Here is a 23,943-nt window from a genome sequence, read left to right as displayed (position 1 = left end):
AAAGAAGACTTGAAAATAGAGGAGCATGTGAGAGTTTTTGGTCCGATAAATGGTAAATTTAAAAACACCTTGACAGCGCTATTGATAAAGGCAGAGTGATATGCCTTCATTGTACATATCTTACCAAAGAAGCAGTTGAAGGCTAGCACATAAATGCAAAGTAACCAGCCACGACCAAAGCCACAGCTACTGATAGCAACGAATGCAGCGAGCTATTGCAAAGCTCTTTGCCAAACTTAACTCGAGAACAGCCCGCATATGAGCAAGTCTGCGACCGACAGGCTGACGAATGTTCTTGCAAAGCGAATAGCGATGATAAGTTGAAGAAAAGGGATTCGTTGGGGTGATACAAACAGCGTCCAATGACCATACAAACCATCGTGCAGGACTGCAGTGACAACTAAAATCAGCAAGATGTATGACTGTGAAAAGAAAAGCCAACTTGACGTTATGGTGTGGGATTTGGACAAATGTATTGCTATAACCGCAGATCACTGGACCTCAACTCGCAACCACGGATATTTTGGGGTGACTGGACACTTTACCGATTGTGAGTGGAACTTCAACTCAATTTGCACTGAGCGTTGTGAAAACAGAAACCTGGCTAATAAATGCGCCAAACAGTTCCTCAAGATGGCAAATGACTGGGTAAGTGGAAAAAAAATGATATCCACCATAAATACAGGTACAGTACATACAGAAAATGGGGTCTTCGGGGCTTTTCTTTTCTTTTGACTGTTTTATCCATTCAAGTAGAAGCAAGATGACCTCCAGTCTAATTAGCCACTTAGGTTGAGAGGATCCCGCAGCACAACAAAGCTGTCATTCAAGAGGCTTCATCCTGCCTCAAGGTGAGCCCCTGCCTGCTGTCAACGCCCATAAAATGACTGGTGAGGGCAGCTCAAGAAACATAGAGAGTCAGATTCAAAAGGATAAGGACACATGTATTTGACATGTCTGCATGTGTGTAACACCTACCCCCCGCCACCCCGAACGCACATCCTTAGAACCAAATATAAAAAGAAACAAAGAAGCACCCATGATGTGCATGTTTGTGGGCCTTAGCGGCAGGTAAAAGAAATGTGTGTCTTGTATATAGCTGATTGAGCGACACTGTCATTATATATAGAGACTTTTATGACCCCTCTGACAACTATTAAATAAAAAAAAAAACACAATTAGCGAGAATGCTAATTGTTCGGTCCTCGTGAGCCCCTATCCAGCCTTGTTTTGTATGTAACCCTGTTCCAACACAATTAAACTCTAAAAATTCTCCCAAAAATGCTAGTAGACATTCAATACATCAAAAATGTGGAGGGAACCAGAACTGATCTGAGTAAATTCTACAAAATAAATTCAAATATGCTGGAAGACTTCTACATTTAAAGAAAAACAAAAACAAAACACTGATGTCTTTAACGCTATTTGCTCAATTATTTGTCCTGAAAATTAACTAATACAAATATGTACATAAATTCAGATATGATTCAATTGTCATTTTAATGCTACAGAGTACGGACCTTGTGAAACACTTTCATGTGAACTAATGGTATTGATTCTTTAGTATCTGACCTTGTGTTCAATCATGCTGCGTATCTCAGGCAGAAAATTCTGGCTGATGACACGGTAGAGATGGCGGTCTTGGGGAGATAGTTTATCCTTTATGCTTTCTGCCAAGTTAACCCACTGTTCTTCTGTTTCGCACACAAGAGACCAGGTACCTCGCTGACAGCCTCCTGGGAGCCAAAAGCACAAAGGAAGTCGATTCCACATATATAGCAGGTGTTGGTAAAACAGGTACAAAAAACAACAAATACATTGCTGTTAATATATTGCACGTATATTTTTCACCTTTAGCAGGAGGTGTATCCTCCATTCCATTTTCTGTATTCTCTTCACTTTCTGCCTCACTACAAAGACATACAAATATGAAACAGCAAGTACTGCAAGACTAAAAATAAACCAAAAAGTACCACTCAATAATTCAATCAATGCACTTAACACTAATGTATTTCAATAATTTAATCAGCTCGTGTTTAGGTTAATAAAATTTAATAATAGAGTACACCTGGCACAATGACATGCTCAGCTGTATTTTAGATACAAACTACTTGAAAGATAAGAACTGCATGGTCTCCTTTACAACCAGCCACAGCATCATGGTTACATGCATATTATAAAGCTATCCAACACAAGAGCTGTATCAAACACTCTCCATATTTTTCATTGACATCATCAGAAAGATATTCACTTAACTATGTTCACCTTTGTGGTTGTGTGGTTTTTACATACAAAATTAGAATATTCAACAATGTAGGTAGGCTCCCTTGAGGCCAAAACACCTTCAGAGGTTTCTCTCAGCATTTAAATGATCTCAGTCTGGTTTGTAGGCTTTAAGACTGCAGACTTGACATTTGTGCAGATAGAAAGTCACTGACACCTTCCATGAGGAGAAAAGGTCTCATTTGAAAAGCAGCTGTGCGCTTACTGTGTCAAAGTACATTAACAGAGTGTTAAGAGGAAGGAGAACATGTGGTTGGCAAAGGTGTCAAATTCTGACATCAGAGGCAACTGCACTGGGGCTAAGGAGAAAAAGTACTGGTCTGTTGCCCGTGGTCCCAAGTCCTCCTTTCAGATTAACAAGGCCGATCTCAAAGCAATTTGGGCTATAATGACACCTGAACTATACCAAAGACTGATCGCCACCATGATGCTGTAATTTATGCAAAAGGAGACCCAACAAAGTACTGTGGGCATTAGGGGGCACGGAAAAAGTGCGAGTGCATTGAATTGAACCGAATCGTTGCACTTTGAAATGTCTTGAGATACCTATCAAATTGTCTTTTATTGGAGAGATATATCCTAGAAGGAATTGGCACATTTACAGTACTGACAAATTCATTCAAATGTGTAAAATAACAAAAAAGTAATTGCATCATACACTATTGAATTGACTCATACAATATCAAATTGAATCGTAATCTCATTCAGTCAAATCGAACCAAATCGTTCCACTTTCAAAACGAATAATTGTACTTTAATTATTTCGTACCTAACATATCGAAAACCATATCAAATCATCTTTTGTGGACCGATGCACACCCCTAGAGGAAGCTGGCTGTGTCGTTTCCCTCAGTCCACCAGAAAAGCTTATTTTACGTTGGGTATAACTGGCAACCACAACATTAGGTCAGTAGCCTAATTTCCCCGAATTCTTCGACAGAAAAAGGAAGTAGTCCTAGTCCCGGTATGACAAAAACAAAGACCCCTGATTGCAATTACATGCAGATGAGAATGACAACACAAATGTAATGAGAAGGAATTTGAATTAAAGACGACGAATTGAAAATTCGACATCCATCGATACTAGGTCTGTGCCATATGGCCATAATTTCATCTTGTTATTTTTGCCAGAGATATCTATTACTATTATTAGACTATTATTACTATGGGTTCGGTGAAAACTAAGCTTTTTTCTTAAAGAGAAAAAAAAAAAACTATACATTGCAGTCCAAAAGGATGTGGAAAGTGTCTTTATTAGAACTTACTGACAGGTACCAACATTAACAAAGTCAGCAATAAATTAAAAACTATTAAATTCTCATTGTACAGCAACTGTGCTTTAATGATGTTTTATGCTGCAACAACAAGTGTCTTTTGTGTTTGTGTGCATTAACTGCATTACGTGTGTTGTTCTGCACCAATTTGTCCATGCACGACTGCATTAAGAAAAGTGGTTCAGAATATGGATGACGAGGTGATGAAGCGGAAAAATAAATAAATAAATAAATAAAAATCACCCTTGCGCATGACGATTGGATGTGTATGCATTGATGTACTACAATGGCGACTTGTTGTGTGGACACTTTGCGATATGTACTCTGCTAGCCTGGATCACGTTTTGAGGATTCCCATACAGTGTTGCGCTCCCAATTGAATGGACCGAAAAAGCGTGGACTGCTGGTCCCTTTTTTAAGGCACAAGCTTCACCATTTTATCCACTACTACATGTGAAATTATAATTATGTTCAAGTAATTTTTGTAAAACACAATATATGTGCACAGTATATGCTATAGTTAATGGCTTGAACCAAACTGCTGTTTTGGAACTCTAGCTGAGTGGTTTTCTCTCATATCGTATCCCTCGCGAGACTTTCCTCCAGCAACATGATGGTCATTGGCTGGCTTTCGCTGTCCATCAATGCCAAACTTGAAAGGAGGTAGGTGGTTGGTTGGACTGAGCTTGCAGCACAAGCTTGACAAGGTCACATGACTGATATCATCCTCATTTCCATGTTAATATCTTGATTTTGATATGATAATGATACATTGCCCAACCCTACTAAATACCATATCAAATTGGCTGAAAATAGAAAAAAACAAAAAAACAAAACGAAATGTAAGGTCTCGTTTTGAAATGACTTTTATTGTTGAGTAATTCAAGATGATGCCATATAGCTGATTGACTAATGAGCTGTTGATGGGTTGGTGTGGCCATTGCCACAGCCAGATTGACAAGCACAGGGGCGTAAGACTGGCTAAAAATGTTGGCGCTCTGCTCTCTGTGCACATATACAGTATTTTAATCGTGTTTAATTCCTAATGAAGCTTTTCTCATTTATACATTTTCTGTTTCTGCTGTGTAACAAATGGTGCAAGTATGAAATACTCAGTGCAACATGGCCCAGTAAGACTAGTGTTACCCGTCACTATTTCAGCCATCGTCATGGTCGCTTTGGCTCTTCTGATAGCACAGATGTATTTAATCTCAGAACGCCGAGCCAAAAGTGACGGCACGCCGACTACAGCTCTCTGTTAATCAACAGAGGAGCCAGAGAGAGGGAGCGAAACCCTCACACTCGAAAGACAGCGCTACGGCAACACTCTTGAACTGAAAGTGGCAGATGCAGCTAGAAACGTATAAATCCTTACTTGGGTCTGAAAAGTCGGTAAAATCAAAGTCATACGGAAACACTGGGCAGCAGAACTGTTCTAACGGGATATGCAATCTGATTGGTTGGTAGTGACGCCCCACCCACAAGACGGAGAGAAGCCGAGGGGGAGAAAAAATTTCCAGGGCAGCGCATTCGTTTCCAGGACATTTTTACATTTTTAAAAACAGTTAGTCATATTTAGCTTTCGGGGTTTCTCACAAAGTCGCGAAGGATAATCAGATATCATTCCGAGCAAACCGTATGCACCTGCAATTTCTATCGTTGCGACATATTTAAAATGTTTTACAACAGAGAACGCTGCACAATCATCTGTGCAGACGCTTGGCAAAAAAAACATCTGCAATAGATGGCCACATTGCAACAGACAGCCATGGAATTGCCACCAAGAGTGTCCTTTTGACAAAAGGCAGGGCATTTTGTGCATCATATGCAACCGGATAGATGTACTGTACAAGTTCTGCCCGTTATACAGATACACGTTGATGCAGACAACAACAACAAAAATTCACCTAAGATCATGGTCTTCAACTCTTTTTTTCTTTGGCGGTCTTCCTCTTTTCTTTTTCTCCGGTAATGTTAACTCAGGATTTTCACTGTAAGGGAGGCAGCATCAACCGAATGTAATCCTTTAAAAGCCTAGCTTCCAAAATGAGCTATTACCACATTTTTAACATTACGTTTAACAGGCATGTTTGTGAACAAATGGCGACTTTTAGATGAATAATCGGGAGAATAAGGAGAGGTGTTTACCTGATTTTCTCTACTTTTCTCATGAGTAGCTCTTCTTTGTACATACGGGTGCCATAAAAATACCAGTAGAGGGCTCCATTTCCATCTTGCCCAAGGGGTTCTACCCTAAGACTGTCTGCATCCAGACCCTGATGGGAGTAAAGGAAACCATGAATTAACTCACTGCTAGATGCCATTTAGTCCTTTCAGACCTTTACAATAGCTTGTCTTTGTAGTGTGTTAACATCCCATGTTCATTGGCATTAGAGTTTGTAAAATGTTCTGATTCTTTGAGTTGATTGAAACACCAGGGTATGTGCAGGTTTAAGAAAGTCAAATTATGTTCTTTTTTTGTTTTTAGTAGGCCACTCGATTAAAATTAAGACCTCTCATTTTGTTTCATGTATTTGATATATGGACAAGGTGGCACTTTTAAGACCTAACAAAAACGTACTGCGTTAACGGGTGAAAATTAAATATAGGAATTTTAAACGGCAGCCTGAAACATGTGGCGTACCTTCAGTAGGTCAAAGACATCAGCAGCATCCAGACGATAATCGCAGAGACGGTGCAGTAGTTCAGCCTGAGTGCGAGGGGGTAAGTTTTCAAAGGGCTCCTCACGAAGTGGGTTTGGCTTCCCCTCTTCTAGCTCCCACCTGTAGCTGATGATGTCATCCAGATATCTGCTGAATGCCTGGGGACTAAAGCACTGAATGGTGAGTATGCAATTGGTTGTGTTCTTTTTCTCAGCAAGCGCTCACTCTACTGTTGTGCAACACTGGCTCTGTTCATCAGTAGATTATCGGTGCTGATATTTGGCATTTTGGCAATTATCCACATTGGCCTTTTTTTCCCCCATTAATCTGATGGCCGATATGCAATAAATTAAAAACTGGGTAATTTTGGTTCTCACGGTCCACGGCGAGTTGGTCCAAGTTGGTAGACAGAAATGCTAACGGAAACCAGTTTAAAATGATAGGCGATTACCATTTGCTCCGGCCTGACAAAAAGGCGAATGGAGGGATGGTGGAAGGATATCCAAGCTGCAGGGAAGGCGATAAACAGACCGGGCAATTTTTGTCAATGCCCAGCTCTGATATTTACACCATGACATTTTTGTCATGTCCGGTTAGGAAGTTTATGTACCTATGTGACACCTTGGTAGCACTCGTGAAACATTGCAGCCTCCTTCATGATTTAAGTTGCAGATCCCTGGTTTGCACCATTGCCCTGCCTAATTTTGGAGTTAATGGGAAAATATTTTCACTGTGGGTAGCTAGTCCAAGTTGGACTTCCAAAAGTTACAGTTTAGGCATAGCCGATTAATCGTTACCTTTTAGTTCCAACTCAAAAGAAGAGAACAATGCCTTGGGTCGAGGGTGAGCATCTATGCAATGTAGAGAAAGAGGACCAGCAGAAAAAATGGCTTATCTTGAAAGAGCAGTGTGCACTTTTCACACAGCTGTAGGCTCCCCTCCTCACTAACCCCATCTCGCTCTTCCATTCTGTCCCTTGTTCTCGCCAAAAGCCTCCCTCCCACCTTCCCCCGCTCCGGCAGAGCGTTTAACACGTGCGGATGAAAAGGGCAGCTCTGTGAAAGGCCAGTGGTGAGCAGCCACCTCCAGGATGCCAGCGCCTGTCCACTCCAATAAAGCAGGTTGTCCTACTGTTGCTGGTTGCCCGGGGTGGAGAAACTGGCTCATTCTTGCCTCTCTGTTTATCAGTCCGCTGGTAGCACTATGCTTCTTGCCAATCTTGAGTAGGCCGTATTTGAAGGAGAAACTCCATCGAGGGATTAACACTTGAATGTATTGGCGTGATACTCTGCTAATGCTAATCGCCTTCTTTCAAATTTAAGAATGTATAAATGCTATTTCTATAATTCCATTAAGGTTATTATGTCGTTTTGCCACAGACATTGCATCAAAATATGGAGGCTAAATTCTGACTCTTGTGAGCCATTGGACTGTTGAATTATTTCTTGACAAAGCTCAGTTCTTGTGATTTGATTAAGGGAAATGTTTTTGGACAAAGTGTCTCAGTGATGTCACAAGCGCTCATGTTTGGCAGGCCTAATGGCCTGTTTTAATATTGTATTTAAACAAGCAGAACTAATGGTAAATTGTCTTTAAAAATACATAACCAAAATCGATATTCCAAGGTAGAAGCATAGTTACAGTCCTAAAAATAACATAACAAGCCTACAAAATAAGGTAACAATGAATAAACCAAAATAAGTCAATTACCATAACATACACTAACTTAAATACTCCATTTGTGATGGGCTTCCTCTCAACAATTGTACAACTGGACACTTGGGACCACATTTGCCTTTACACCAAAAAACAATGCCTTAATACATGAGAGGGATGAGGTGACTCATTTACAAATCCCTTTACAAAAAAATATCACTTCTATTGCATCTTAACTTACGTAATGTCAGTGCGCTGGTAACATCCCTGCAGTAGACAAGCAATAAGGTCCCCAAGGAAGTTCAAGTCCTGCTCTGAAAGAGCTTTCTCCAATTCCTTGACACACAGCAAAGACATACAATTAGCAATCCACTGTATAACACTATCAACCACAAAAAAAAACATAACATTTTGCGCCTTACACATTAATACATACTGAATAGCAAAACTAAGACTCGAACGCCGAGACATCTGTCAAAAGAAAGTATTTGAAGGAAAAGAACCACCGAGATGTTCCCCAAAAGCGTTGCAGGCTAGTTGGGAGGTCGAGGGAATCTCTGTGCTACTTTCACAGATGCAGCTAGCAAGCAACAGGTTCGGCTGGTTACTTGTGCATCTAAACATGTTGCAGAGTTGCTCCTAGGTCACTAATCATCTGCATGACGATGAAAAAGCTACATTTCTGATAAGAATCAGACGCACGAATGGATGACGAGAAAAGACAGAGAGCTATGATAGATGCTACGTTAATCTAAGAATGACGGCTAGCACGTTTAACACTGCAAATAAGGGACACCCTCGAAAATGAGATGATGCATCGCAAGGGGACATCGTTTAAAGCAATAAATCAAATAAGTGCTTGTGTGATCCATTACAATTTTCACAGACGTCTGGCTGGGACCGAGTTAAAGCGGAGAACATCCAACTTTGAACAGCAAACAAAATAGCAGGACAATTAATAACGGTCTTTTGGAGAGAAAATTACACACGGTAATTGAACGGAAATTAATTCACTTCTGTTGTGGATACGGATTGAAGCCTTGATACACGTATACATATATAAACACATAATGATACACATAATGCATATATAAACTTAAAAAAAAATAAAACTGTGTGCTTTGTGTCTCTACTTTGTGTGTGGAAGGAAAAGGATGATATGGCTTGATGATCATGTGTGACTGAAAAACAAGAGCTTTTGGTGTTTTTGCCTGGCTAAGAACATGTGATAGGCCCTGAAGGAGCATTTGTATTAGCATCCTCAAAACTCTAGCACATCTTCAACCCCAGTAGTATTTGGGGGGGGGGGGGGTGCTGGGGGCTCCTCTCTGGCTACCCTAACAGCAGACAGTTTCCATGTCGCTGCTGTTGACAGCTCAACTGGGGTTCATATCACTAATAGTTGAAGTGTCAAGGGGAAAGCAGGAGGGGGAAGGGAGGGGGGAGGGATGCCTGTTTGTTGTGTAAAGAGTTCTCCATTACTGTGCTTTGATTTTTTTTTTTTTTTTTACTTTCTTTCTCCCCCACCCCATTCACTTCACTTCACTTGGTTCCTGCTAGAATTATCACCTGACAAACCTCCACCCCCACATGATGTCCATGACAAACATGCATGCACATCTATAAAACCATAGTAAAGTGTTTCTACCGCACATCCTCAGGATAACATTTGTTGATCAAGAGTGAAGTACCTCTATTGCATAGCTGCTGATAGACTGACTCAAGCTTTAAAGTGTGGCTAAATTGCCTGATACACTTCTGGGGTAAGCATTGTGAGACCATCAATGCGTTGAACACCAATTGCTCGTGAAAAAGGCAGAGCTAATGACTTGAGTTAATATTGGGGTCCGTCAATAGCCCCTTTTACACTGTCAAACGTGGCTTTTTCCTGAACGGCTGACAGAGAATTGGCAATTTCCTGGCTTTGTAGGTGGTGCCAGAACCGTCAGAACAGCCAGCGCCAGTGTGAAAGGAATTGCTGAAAAGTTGTAACGCTAATGTGAAGTTTAAGACCCAGCACTCATTTCTCCTAACTTGTTGCTGAAACGTATTTTATACAATACATCCACAATGCTGCCGGCTTCTGCGAACCGTCAACACGTAAACGTGTTTCAGTGTATCTGCAAAGATTTATCATTTTGTGTTTCGTCCACATGGGGCCGGTGTTTTAAAAGCCCTAAAACGATCGTTTTGTTTTTAAAATCGGGATGTAAAATTCTCCCATGCATTTCCTTTTATAAAACACATAGGCATCTTATGTGGTTGTTCAGGTTCTTGCATGACCATGCGCAAATACTGCCAACAATGGTAGATTACGACATTACGTTTGTGCTGCAAAAGCTCTTGAGCATGATATTGCTTTTACAGGAAACTTTTCTATTCCTATACTAACACGGGCAGCAACAAGCAGAACAGTACATCCCACATTAAAGCTCTTGAGCATGATATTGCTTTTACAGGAAACTTTTCTATTCCTATACTAACACGGGCAGCAACAAGCAAAACAGTACATCCCACATTTTCTTAAAGTGGAAGTCAAGTCAAAAATAGTCTTTACAATATGTATGTTCTATGCTGACCCACTAGTCTAAACACAGTATTATGATTAATACTGCATTTGTAGAATATGATTTAAGCAGATAGGGTTGGACGATAATTCATTACCAATATGTATTGCGATAGATACGTGATTGATGAATAGAAAATGCCTTAGATACAATATTGGATTTTAAAAAAATAAATAAATAAAATAAAAAAATAAAAAACACAAACCCCAAACCCAGCATCGTGTAATAGTATTGTAGGCAGTGGGCAGCCGCCACCAAACACAAAGAAGCAGTTAAAGCAATGAAGAAGAAACAGCTAAAGCAGACACATCCAAAGTCCGGCCGGGGGGGCCAAATGTGGCCCGCAGTCAAATTTTATCCAGCCCGCAGCTGCTGTCATAAAATGAATAACATCTGGCCCATAGCCTCGTTGACAAGCATATGAAATACACTTCAAACGCAATCTTGAATGCTGAAATTTAAATAAAACAAGTCAAAAACGAAATGCAGACTGGTTTGCTAAAATGTGCTTGGATTTATTGGTGTTCCATGTAAAAAAAAGAACAGACCTGTTTCTTAAAGATGAGCCATGATTGGTTGTTATCTGAGCCCTGAGCAACTGTGATGTCATTTTCAGATTTTCAAAATGGCTGCCCACTGAGACCAAAAATGGGTGGATTTTGCTCCTTAACTCATATTCCACAAACGCAATATTAATGAGAATGCCTTGTTTCAACCAGTGGGCTTGCATAGATCATAGTCTTGAAAAAAAAAATGCTAGGGTTGACTCCCCTTTATAGACTTGCTCCACAACTCCACACCCCTTCATGTACCCTCCGTTCCTCAGGTAGGTGGTGGCCTGGATATGGAGGGCTTTATGAATTTTAGCATCTAGGAGAATTTTGTATTTGATGCAATAAAAGATCAAGGTTCTGGACGACAGGGTTGATGTGGTCAAGGGAGTGAGGAAGTTGGTGGCAGACTTTTGAAACTTTTAAAGCTTGCTGAGGAGATTAGATGGTCTGCCGTAAAACAATTGTCCCCCAACTATCGACCCATTTGCTACCGGGCCGCACAGAGAAATACCAAAAAAAAAAAAACAACACACCGCCAACCCAACCACACCAGCCCCACCCCTTCGATTACCTTCTGAAGGGCAATATAAGCAGGGCTGGGTGATTATATGATTGCGAATCATGATAATACGTGACCAGCTTCAAGCATATTTACTCCGTCAGAGGCGGCAGAAATGTGTGCAACTGCAGCCAATCACAGTCCAGCTTTTTCTTCTAACTTTGGTTCGCAAGTTGAAGTAAACAGAATCCGCCAATAAATGAAAGGAGAAGGAGTAAACAGAAAGTAACAGTAAAAATGACCAAACATGCAACTAAAAGGTGCAGCTGATGGGCAGCCATGACTTGGCGCTCTTCTGAAGATGAAGCCATTTTGACAACTGAAGTTCCTTCCCATCACCTTTGTGGCGTTATCCCCAGAGCGACGTGGAGGACGCCGTTGTACAAGGTATGCCGTCAAAAACAAGGCAATACAACAAACGGGGCTGTAGTCTAGTCCACCTTTTTTCAGTCAAGTTTGAGTCACAAAGGTTAGAGTCCAAGTCAACGTCCAGGTGAGATCAAGAGTAAACCTTGGGACAGAAAATATTTTCACGACCACAAATTTCGAGAAATTTCATTATGCTCAACACTCTTCTTAATTGGCACGCAAACCTTGTGTGTGCACAGGTAAACAACAAACACAATTTAAAAAAACAATGTTGCTTTTTAATGGTAGTCGACTTTGCGGGAGAGAAAAAGAGATTGGGCACCCAAACTGCACCAAGCAGTGAGAGTCAGCTACAAAACAGTACTGAACTCAAAGCTATTGAATGAACATGAACGCATCTCTGCGGCGCTGTTTGCTGTAACCGATTCCCTCGCAGGCAGGTAAACCAATCAGATGGCTATCTTGATAATCTGAATATCTTTATCTCATTATTTCTTTTAAGGAGGACGTTAATTTCAGGAATAAAAACATAGTAGATAAAAATATTTTGCGAGTCCAGTGGCTGAGTCGGAGTTAAGTCCGAGTCAAATGCCAAGGAGTCCGAGTCAAGTGTGAGACAAAAAAAAAAAAAAAAAAAGTGTCGAGTCTCAACTCTAGTCTGGGTACTACAGCCAAGACAACAAACCAAACCTGTTCAATCATTTGAACAAGTAGCACCCAAGTGATGAATTGGTAAGTATGAAAATGCAAGCAGAGTTTGCACAGCCTGCCACACGTAAACATTTAGCCGCTAATACCTAGCCAGCAGTCACCGGATGAAAGCAGCAATCAATCGTGTCATCTTTTGATCATGCACATTTGCAAAGTAGCAATGATGTTAATGTGGTAGGAAAGACCACAAAAAAAATATATTTACATTTTAAGGAGGCTTGACTATTTCCCAGGGGGTCAATTTTTGGTAGTTGGACTAGTAGTAGTTGAAAATGTTGAATTACTCAATTATCTTTGTTACTTGTATCGGTGGATGAAAAATCTTACAGTAACCGCACAGATGTAAAGTGCACTCATTTTTAGCCATCTCAGGGGGCGGCCATTTTGTCTTCTGTCAACTGAAAATGACATCACAACTGCTCACAGCGACCAATCACGGCTGACCTGTTTTCTGAATCTGAGCCGTGATTGGTCGTTGGGAGCAGTTGTGATGTCATTTTCAGTCGGCAGAAGACAAAATGGCTACCCCCAGTGATGGCTAAAAACGAGTGGATTAAAACTTATTCCGCAAACACAATATTTATCAGAATGCCCTGTTTCAACTTGTGCTTGCATAGAACATATTCTTGAAGAAAAAAAAGTTTGCGTTGACTTCCACTTTAAGCATGGTTTGTTAAAATGTGATCAGTAGGAACTGCAACTGCATAAGGCTGTCAGCATCAAAGTGTGCAGAGTATTTTACGCCTATCAAACATGCATTACCACGATTGGATGTTAAGGTCCAAATCTCAACCTTCGGGGAAATTCTTACCTTACATTGAATATACGTCTGTAATGCACACCCCGGTTTAGTTTTCAGAAAAAAAAAACTACCAACAAATAGATTGGCTCCATTTCCTTGTGCATGGGGTGGTCTGTTCCACGCCTGATTCAAGTCGACGTTCTCACTTTTCGGTCACAGTTTAATTTCAAGTGGCATCAGTAGTCATGCAACGTAGAAGAGTGACAGGGAGTGATTGTCAGCCCTGGAGAAGTTAGTTCGTCAATTAATTCGTTATGACTGAGCCCCGGTGCAAACTCTGATGTAAATAAAGACAAGGCTGCTAAGTTTGGTGTGGAGGAAAAAATTGCAAGCACAGAACGTTTATCCAATTATGCAGCCATCGGGGGGTCATGGGGTTTGAATGCACTGTCGCGATCGCCTACTGCCGAGGAAATCCAGATTTCGTGACCATGGTGCACAGACCTTCTCGCCATCTAAGTTGATAATCATGAAAAATTAATGACCCAATTGATTACCTATCCATAGACATGCACAATGCACATAATAGCCTATGTAGACTAATTACATTTAACTTGCATGTTAAGTTTTCCAGACCTCACATCACATGACATCCCTCTTATCTCTGCTTTACAACCAGTCCCAAAGACAAGTGTCTTTACAATGTTGAAAGGAAGTCTCGCCCAGACTGGTGACAGAGCAAAGGAACCATGGGGAGCTGCGACAATGGGGCTGGCGGAGACGAACCCTAGTGTATGTGCCCCTCTGCCTCCCCCATCTGATGCATGTACTGCTGCCCTCCACTTGTCAGTCATAATTGGGGGAGGGGCTGCAGCCTGTTACAAAGCCCCCCACTACTTCATTGCATACAAGAGAGGGTATTAAAAAGACATGCAAACTGTTTCTTGATCTTTCTGGGGTACTCAGTGTGTGAAACATTATCTCTAAGCTTGATGAGAAGAGTGTCAAAGGTTGGTGACTCACAGGCCATCACACGAGCCTAGCAAGGGATGTGTCAGTGGGTGGGATACTAGAAAAAAAAAAAGGATGCGAGGGATGAGTGAACTGCTTTGAGAATGGGTCATTGTTGTTGGGGTTTTAATGTCACCGTCAATTGACAGAAAACAAAAGGCGTACTGGAATTTTTGTCTTTGAAGTAGACAAATTTGCAGTGTCTACAGTTCTCTTGTGCCCCGGAACAATTCTAAGTAAATAATATTCAATTCTATATTAAAGGCATGTGACAGAAGAAGTAACCTCTAGGTTTTCATTGATGCATCAAACAAAACTTGGATCACAACAAACCACTTGAGAAAACACTCCTCTGTTTTGTCAACCCAAACTTTTTTTTCCAAAATATGTTCTATGCAGGCCCACTAGTGGAAATACGACATTCTGATCAATATTGTGTTTGTGAAATATAAATTAAGCAGCAAAATACACCCACTTTTAGCCATCTCAGGGGGCGGCCATTTTGTCACTTCTGTCGACAGATAACGACCAATCACAGCTCACCTGTTTTCTGAAGCCATGATGGGTCATTATATGAGCCCTGAGCAACTTAGATGTCATCTTCAGTCAACAGAAGTGACAAAATGGTCGCCTCCTGGGCTAGCTAAAAACGTGTGCCTTTCTCATATTCCACAAACGCAATATTAACCCATTAAGGCCTAAAGCGCCTGGCTCAACAGCTCCCCAAAACCTAAGGTCGTCTTTGGAATTACCCTTGAAAACCTTGCGTTTTCCCAGAAATTCAACACTAACAAAATAATTAATATCTCAGCCCCTGAAGTAGACAGAAACATAATTGCAAAAGAATTTGAGGGTTTAGACATGTGGCTTTCACACAGACCCGACTGGTTCTACTGGTTCAAAGTCCACAATCGCCTCATCTTTATCACTGCCGTTATTCATTTCAGAGCTCCCGCGATCAACGGCGTCCGCCATTAGTGCTCGAAAAAATTCCGGGTATCCTCCGACAACATGACATGTCTATTCTGATGCATTTCATTGGTTAAGAGACAGAGAGTTAAGTAATAAATAGAAAATGACGTATACACTCTCCCAGCTTTAAGGGTAGAAAGACGCGGACGTGGTAGAAACACAGTTATGCGCTCCCGTCCTTAATGGGTTAATCAGAATGCCGTGTTTAGACTAGTGGGCCTGCATTGAACATATTCTGGGAAAAAATATGTTTGGGTTGACTTTCACTTTAAAGAATTCTGATTAATATTGTGTTTGTGGAAAACAAATTAAGCTGCAAAACCCACCCATTTTTAGCCATCTCAGGGGTGGCCATTTTACCACTTGTTGTTCACTGCTCAAAGCCAGAAAACAGGTAGGCCGTGACTGGTCATTACCTGGGCCCTTAGGCACTGTGATGTAATTTTCAGTCGACAGCAACGCAACATTGAGTCTACATTACACCTACATACATGCCAATGCATTTTAAAGTAATTGAGCATATTATCTTACTTTGACTGTCAAGTGTCATCCATTTACACACAACCTATAGTTTCTTCACCATAATGCTCCTAAATGAGTCTCACCAATTTTTGTTATTTGATCGTTGGATTGGATCAAACTTGGGACGACTGTCTCACCACAAGTGCAACAAGAGGTCATTTGTCACCATGTCCAAACGGTGAGTGTTTCTCGCTGAGCGATTACATATAAAACGGTAAATGCAGTAAGCGCATAAAGCACAATTCCATATTTGACGTGAAGCGAGAGGGGGCAAGCATATGCAAATTCGGGAAGGGTGCTGTTATGCCAGGGGGGCGTGTGTGAACCCCAGGAAATATTTATTTTTTTATTTTTTAGAACTTATACTTGCACATCAACTCCAGTAGGTGACAGTGGCGCTCGTCACAGTGCAGTGGAGAGTTCCGTGGAGAAGTAGCTCTAAATTATAGAGATTTTTTTTTTTTTTTTGCACCGAGCATGCGCACACAAACACAGAGGAGATAAGAAGTGCAGTGAACAAACTCTTAAGGTCGTACCTTACTGAGCGAAGGCTTGCGAGGGTAGCAAATTTTGGGTTTAGTTAGGCCTTGTATAACTTTGCAAACATGGTGGCATAGTTTTCCTTATCGCAATCCATTTTTACTGTCGTAAGGAAATTTTGAACAGGTTCAAAATCTTCCTTCCTTTCCTTCCTTTGACTGTGTGGGAAAAAAAAAATGTCGAGCTATCCATAGACATCGGTCGACAAAGAAATGCTGGCTGGCTTTTTTGAAGAGTACCAAATGTTTTACATGTTTGGATGAGTTCAAGGAAAGTGATCGCAAAAGAGAGGTGGTGAAGCAGACGGTGAAAGAGAAATATGAAGACAAGGGCAGAACTGCACCAACTTGTAAGCAATAAAGTTTTTTGTTAAACATTCGCTAATTGTCGCAAAGCGTCGCTAATAGTTGCTAATCACAGAGGAGACCACCTGATTTTTGTCAGAAAAGCCCACCACCCCTGACTAACAATTTGTTAATTGCTTTTGCATTCATTGGATGAAAAGGAATTGTAAACTGACCAGTTCGTGATTGTATATAACTGTCTATAACTATATTGCCAAGACATTGGTTACTGTAAACCCACCATTTAGCCTATCAATATATATCCTTTCAATTTAGGTTGTGTTGTACTAAATTAATAGTAGTACTAAGCTTACCTCCGCTCATCAATGGTGCAGAGGGCTTAAGTGGCTTGGCAATCAGAGTATCAATTATGACACTGCAGTGCACAGCCTTTGTCACATAATGATTAGGTTTTTATGTCATCAGTCATAACAGGTTTGTCACATAATGATTAGGTTATTATGTGACAAATCCTGTTCATGACTGATGACTTTGCATTCCAGATGTGCTACTCTGTAAAAGACACGCTTGCATGTTGAGTTTTCACTTCACTCAGTTTTGAAGTTATCTTTGCGTAATATAGGTTGATTTTTCTTTTTTTGAAGCTGTTAACTGTTTACTGTTAAAAAGGGTTGTCAAATGGCATGTTGTGTTATGGTCATTTTGTATCTATGATACATTTGGGATGAAGAGATGTGGGTTAGGGTAGGTGGGCCTCCACAAAATTTTCCTTGGGGCCCCAAATTTGATCAGGGGCGGCACTGCATCAGCTATATGTCGATCAAAAATTTAACTTCTCCCTAGTGAGGGAAAACACACATCCAAGCATTTTCTGTAACACTTAAGCTTTATTGACCCACTGGTGCTAATCCATTTGCCTTGTTGACAACAGAGACAAAAGACCCACTCACAGGCAGCTTGCATACATATTTACCAAATCGAATAGGACCATACTATACACAATCACAGGGCTTCATGAGACAAAAATAAAAACCCTCCCCAGAAGCAGCAGCTAACACCCGGTAAGGGTGGAAAAAGCCTCCAACTTTCAGGGGGAAGGGAAAGAAATAACCACCATCTGGGGTTTAGTCATGGTAATGCCAGGGGCTGGGGGCTTTTAGTGATGGGGAAAGCGTTAGGGATAGAGAAAAGGATAGGGTAGAGGTTCTGTTGGTCTGTGGTTATGGGTAGCGGGACAAGAGGTATAACAAATAGAGCGGCCATTGAGCGACGTGAACTGTGGCACCCCTACAGAAATGACAAAATATGAAAGGATGAAGGAAAGCATCCTGCATTATCTAACAATTTGTTAAAGTAGCAAGAAATTAAATATGTAGCCAATGAATTGAAAGCCAATTACCATTATGACTCAAGCAGCAATGGTTTATACATGAACAGGGTAAAAAATGTAGCGTTTTATTTTTAAATGACGCTGATTATGTCTAACATCAACAACAACTAAGTATGTAATCCAGTTAAATAACATTTGAAATAGAGTGGAAACTGGAGTTACGACTATCTCTTTTTTACGAACAATTCGGGTCACTCACAGAATTTTCTTTGGAAATATTATAGTAACTCATTACTACTGTACATCCTCTTTTGATTGTAACTAATTATCTAATGTGTTATACTTACACATGAACTACAGCGTTTACAAGGGACATCACAAATCAGCTTTCAAATCAGGGAGAATGATATCAAGGATGTGCCATTTCAGCACTAAGTATTTGCTACCCTGCTGATTTTTAAAGTTTTCATACTAAGAAATAAATGAACAGTCAGATTTTTATGGCAACTTTATATGAGATAATTACATGAAATGAAAAATAATTAATTAGCATTTCATTGAGGGAAGTATTTGATTCCCTACCAACCATGTGCAATGTTGACTCCCACAGACTTTCTCCTAATCTCAGGCCCCCTGCCCACAGACTCATTGACACTCGTCCATCTCCACCATGGACCAGACCTAAGATCTGTCTAAAGATGTCAAGGACAAAATTGTTGACCTACACAAGATTGGAATGGGCTACAAAACCATAAACCAACCATGGCTAGGTTGTCTCCTCTATGCAAAGCACCATTTGTGAAGGGAGCTATGTGGTGTACATGTACTTTGAATGGATATGAAGATTTTGTTTGGTCATTTATGATTGCATTATAATTATTTTACAGTGTTTTGTGTGTAGGGCTTTGGCAACTGTGGCTGTTGTGGGAGTGCCATATAAATAAAATCGAGTTGATTCATTTAAAATAATTTACAATTATTAGGTGCACAAGACCAGGTGCAAACCTAATATCAAGGGAGAGAGCTAAGTGACAGTCATTGTAGAGTGTGTCACATGTGAGAGTAGCCAAACCGGCTTCACCTGTTGCAGGGATGTGGTATTAAACCGAACTCTGGTTTCCTTTTACAGTGCAACCTCGATTTAACAGACCCGGATTGAACAGATTTCTAATTTGCAGACAGAAAATAGCGTCCATTCTCGAAGTGCAACGATTCATAGATTAATCTTCGAATATGCAAATATCAAATTATTGGTAATTAATCGCCTAGTCACCTTGTTTGATTTGAATTTGTCCAAAAATCCTGAGAATTTCAGATTTCTGTGGTCCTCCATGAAAGCAGACGAAGGCTATGTTCACACTACACATCTGTTCCAATTTTTGGCCCATATGTGACACATCAGATTTTTTTCATGCAATGTGAACAGTACAAATCAGTTTTCAAATTGAATCGAGATGCTTAATTCCCCAATATATTTCTACCTCCGCCTGCCTTACTACTCTGGCAATATATCTCATATTGATGAAATGATGAAATGAGCCCCAACATGTGGGGCCATATTTACTTTAGCAAACGACAATTTTTTTTGGTGCATGTCACTTGACGTCATGCTTTGCTCACATGCGCGTCACATCATGGACACGTAGTCACATTGGATGTTGAATTTGTTTTAGTAATGCAAACAAGCACATAAAAAGATGGGATTTAACAAAAAAAAATCCAAATTGGGCATCACTAGGGTTATGGTCATACAAAGTGCTGGCTTAAAGGTAGTGATAGATCGATTATCGACCGACTATCTGGGTTGATAATTGTCATTTTTGGCGATAATCGGCATCAGCATTTTTTTTTTTTTTTTTTTTTAAACTCATAAATGTCCAAAGTCTGGCCCAGGGGCCAATTGTGGCCCGCGGTCACATTTTATCCAGCCCGCAGCTCACCAAATCTGGCCCTCTTTGGAAAAAGTTTGGACACCCCAGATATAACTCTTTCATTGCCACACATTTTCAGACCCTCTTTTACTCTAAGGTTTGAAAAAAATACAAATAAATTCCTGTGATTGAATGACTGGACTACAAAAAGTCATACATTCATCTTTGGCAGTGAATGAGTTAAAGGCCTTTAAATTAAAAACTGGTTTATTCTGGCTTGCTGCAGCGCTCTTCTCTCTCTCTGTCTACAGAATGGGGGTGCAAGCTCTTTAAAAGGATGAGGACGGACTGGGTGGGAGGACGATCATTTTTATGAATAAGGATGGAGGTACCCAGGTCAAGGACGGAGGACGGATCAACAGAAAAAAAGGGTAAAATGCCCAGCTCTGGAAATGGTGATAAAAGGACGAAGTGAGTGAGTGCGAGTCTGTCTGTAAGCCACATGTCATGAAAAGCTAAACTCAACCCAATTTTCATTTATAGAGCACTTTAAAAGCCACAGCTCCATACAAAGTGCCGTACAAGATACAAAAATTGACAGCAAAGCATTGCAAGTGAAAGTCCGGTCTTGGAAACATTTAGAGCAAAAAAAATGTCACTTTTTCTGCTTACACAGAAAGTCAGTATGGTGGAGAGGGCAACTGAGCTGCATATGCGACACACAAGAATGATGGAACAACCACAAAAGGCAATGGAGAGAAGACAGCCGTGTTGATGAGATTATTTTTCTGGCTAGTGGCTGCGTTGAGGATGCACTTTTCTGTTTTTGAACTTTAAAACAAAGATGCGTGAAAGATAAACATTTCAGTTATAGTGGAATTTTAGAAAACTATTTACTGTAGACTAAACTTTAAGGAGATGTTTAATTGAGCTAAAAGACATGCAGCTGAGCCTGGGAGTTCCCTGCACTTTTTGTTAGACTTTTAAAACAAAGTTGTTTATTTTCAAAGATCTAAAAAATCTTTTACATGTTGTAAATCACTAAAGTTGTTGAATAAACATTGTCAAGTGTTGGGACTTTTTATTTTTCAAAATTTGGACACTATTTTACCCCTTTTTTCTACAAATGAATATCGGGTTATTGGCCTCCTTGACTACTAATAATCGGTATCGGCCCTGAAAAAAGCATATCGGTCTATCACTGCTCAAAGGCCCCAAATATTGCAATATCGATATGGCTATAGTCAACATCCATATCTCATATTTTTCCAACATCGTGAAGCCCTAATATGTGTGTGTATGTACGTATGTGTCCACATCCATGCCCTGCTCCAGAAAATATGGAAAGAAGAGGAAATCCCTGCACATCTTAGGGATGCCTTGATTGTCTCCATCTTTAAAAAGGGTGACAAGGCAGACTGGGGGAATTACCGTGGCATTTCTCTCCTGGCCACCATAGGGAAAGCCCTTGCTCGGGTCTTGGTCAATAGACTCGCCCCCCTGTCAGAGAGCATTCTTCTCGAGTCCTAGAGTGGTTTTCGCGCAAGCACAGGCACCACGGACATAATCTTCACTGCTCACCAACTGCAGGGGAAAAAAATCTACCATTATACATGGCCTTCATAAACCTCACCAAAGCCTTTGACTCGGTTAAATCGTCAGGCCCTTTAGCTGGTTCTGGCAAAGACTGGCTGCCCAGAAAAATACATCAGGGTACTGAGACTGCTGCATGACAATATGTCTGCTACAGTACTCAGTGGCAGTGGAGGCAAAACAGAAGCCTTCAGGGTTGACATGGGAGTTGTGTCATCGCTTCAACACTATTCTCCATCTATGTCACCGTTACCCTCTATCTCATAAACCAGCATTTGCCCCAGGGACTCAAAATCATGCCGCAGGGTGTCAAAATCATGTACAGAACCAACGGTCAACTTCTCAACATCAACCGATTTAGAGCTGAAGGTCAAACCACCACCATATCCGTCACGGAGCTGCAGTGTGCAGATGACAACACTCTTGTTGCCCTTCAGTGCATCCTGTCTGCCTTTGCTCAAGCATACAAACAGCTCGGTCTAATAAATACATTTATTATGTGACCAAATGGCTCAGCGATCACATTCACAATGGGTTTAAGGCTCTTACTGCAAATACCATCCGCACCAACTGTGTACAGTGGTACCTCTACTTACGAACGTCTCTTCATAAGAAATTTTCAAGTTACGAAACGCCTCAACAGGAAAATATTGCCTCTTGTTACGAAAGAAATTTCAAGATACGAAGGTAAAAATACAGTATGGACTGCCACTCGCAGCTCCGCTACGAAAGAAATTTCAAGATACGAAGGTAAAAATACAGTACGGACTGCCACTCGCAGCTCCGGAGTTTCCTGAATGCATCATACTCATAGCTGCTCTGCCATTGGCTAACCTAGCATCTTCCTGGCATCCCATTGGCTAAGAGGGACCTCTACCGTATGTGTCTATGTGTGCAGATAGACAGGCAGATAGATAGATAGATAGATATGTGATAGCTATGTCTAAGCAGCGCCTTCGTCAGTCGCCCCGCGGGCCATGAGGTGTTCCGATAGTTTGATGTGAATTCGAAACGAGGAAAAGAAAAAAAGGAGAAAATCGTTTTTTGGTCCATACAAACAAAGCAAGAGATAATTGTAAAGTATGAAAAAGGGATGCATTTGGTTGATCTCGCCAAAGAATATGACCGTCATGTATCGACAGTCGCCACGTTATTAAATCAATTCTTTACAAACCGCCAGGCAAAAACCACTTCTGAGAGAGAACATGAAGCAAAGAGGGCAAAAAGCGATGAGGACAGCAATTAAAAGGTAACCGACCATCATTTTTATTCTTTACCTTATACTTTGTGTTTTTACATTATCCACAAGTGTCATTTATTGTGCAATAATCTAATTGTAACATGTATTTGTTGCATGTTTTGATGCATTTTTATGCTTTATAAAACATTTGTCTGAATATTGGGGTGCTTGGAACGAATTATGGCATTTACATGGAAAACGCTTCTCTACTTATAAAATTTTCTACTTAAGAAATTTCTTCCTGAACCAATTAATTTCGTAAGTAGAGGTACCACTGTATAAACATTTCATCCTATACAGGTATACAGGATATTAGTTACTTCCGTTTTACAAGTAGGGTTAAGATAACATGAGTTGGGATGATTATTTTTGAGAAAACATTTGTAATTAGAGTCCCCTGTTGCACAAATTTGTTTTGATAGATTTGTTCCAACGGGGAAGAAAAATCTGTTAAAAATGTCTGGTAAATTATATCTTCCTCAGTCACATTATTTGATTGAGTCTGCATTACAGCGTCAGGGAGAACTGCGGATTTTGCATTTCAGCCAAGTACCTCATTCAGCACCTTCCCAAATTTCCTCTGATCTCCAGAAGCATTTTCTAATCAGTAATTAAAATAGTTTTGATTGCCAGTTTATATTAAACTTGTAACTTGTTGTAAATTTGTTTTTATATTTTGTGGATTTAGTTTTATTTATACTATTTGGATTGTTTCTATATTGATTGTAACCTTTGGTCTTCTTTTGAATGGTATTCAGAATTCCTTTTGTAAACAGGGACTTTTTGTTTCATTTTGTTTTATTATCCTTTGTGGAATAGTTTCATTAATAGAATCTATAAGTTCGTGAATTAGGTGGTCAGATGCATTGTTGGGATCATTAGAACAATAATATCATCCCAGTTTTTAGTTTGGAGGTGCTGAGTTTAGAAGGGTTTTGTCAGTTAGAATTTTGACTTTTCTCTTTGCACATGGAACAAGTGCTTTTTTGGTCCAGTTCATTAAAAAAAAACAATAGGGCAATGAAGCAGGTAACACACGCACACCCGCACGCAAAAAGAAGAAACACTTCTGTTGTAGCATAAAATGATTTATCATAAAAGCACAGTTGCAGTAAAAAGTGCATTTATTTATTGCTGACTTTGTACATGTTGATAACTGTCATTGAGCTCTAACTAAAAAC

At 40.4% G+C, this 23,943-nt stretch overlaps 1 protein-coding gene across 3 annotated transcripts in view; it reads right to left on the bottom strand.

The window, feature by feature from the left end:
* cecr2 (CECR2 histone acetyl-lysine reader) overlaps positions 1–23,943 on the bottom strand; it is a 43,565-nt gene that overhangs the window by 17,828 nt on the left and 1,794 nt on the right. The window contains exons 2-7 of one of the 3 annotated variants that reach the window (XM_086027402.1): positions 8,118–8,212; positions 6,202–6,385; positions 5,706–5,833; positions 5,465–5,548; positions 1,852–1,910; positions 1,573–1,736 (exon numbers count right to left, since the gene is read on the bottom strand). In XM_086027402.1, the coding sequence (XP_085883528.1) occupies positions 1,573–1,736; positions 1,852–1,910; positions 5,465–5,548; positions 5,706–5,833; positions 6,202–6,385; positions 8,118–8,212 (714 nt within the window). The remainder of the gene's footprint in view (positions 1–1,572; positions 1,737–1,851; positions 1,911–5,464; positions 5,549–5,705; positions 5,834–6,201; positions 6,386–8,117; positions 8,213–23,943) is intronic. The other 2 variants (XM_086027403.1, XM_086027404.1) reach the window with 2 other exon arrangements.

This window comes from Filicampus tigris, chromosome 4, assembly GCF_054856515.1.
Source record: "Filicampus tigris isolate MCC_2025a chromosome 4, RoL_Ftig_1.0, whole genome shotgun sequence".
NCBI classification, from domain to species: domain Eukaryota; kingdom Metazoa; phylum Chordata; class Actinopteri; order Syngnathiformes; family Syngnathidae; genus Filicampus; species Filicampus tigris.
The sequence above is the reverse complement of the archived record's forward strand: the minus strand, read 5'-3'. Positions and strand labels throughout refer to the sequence as shown.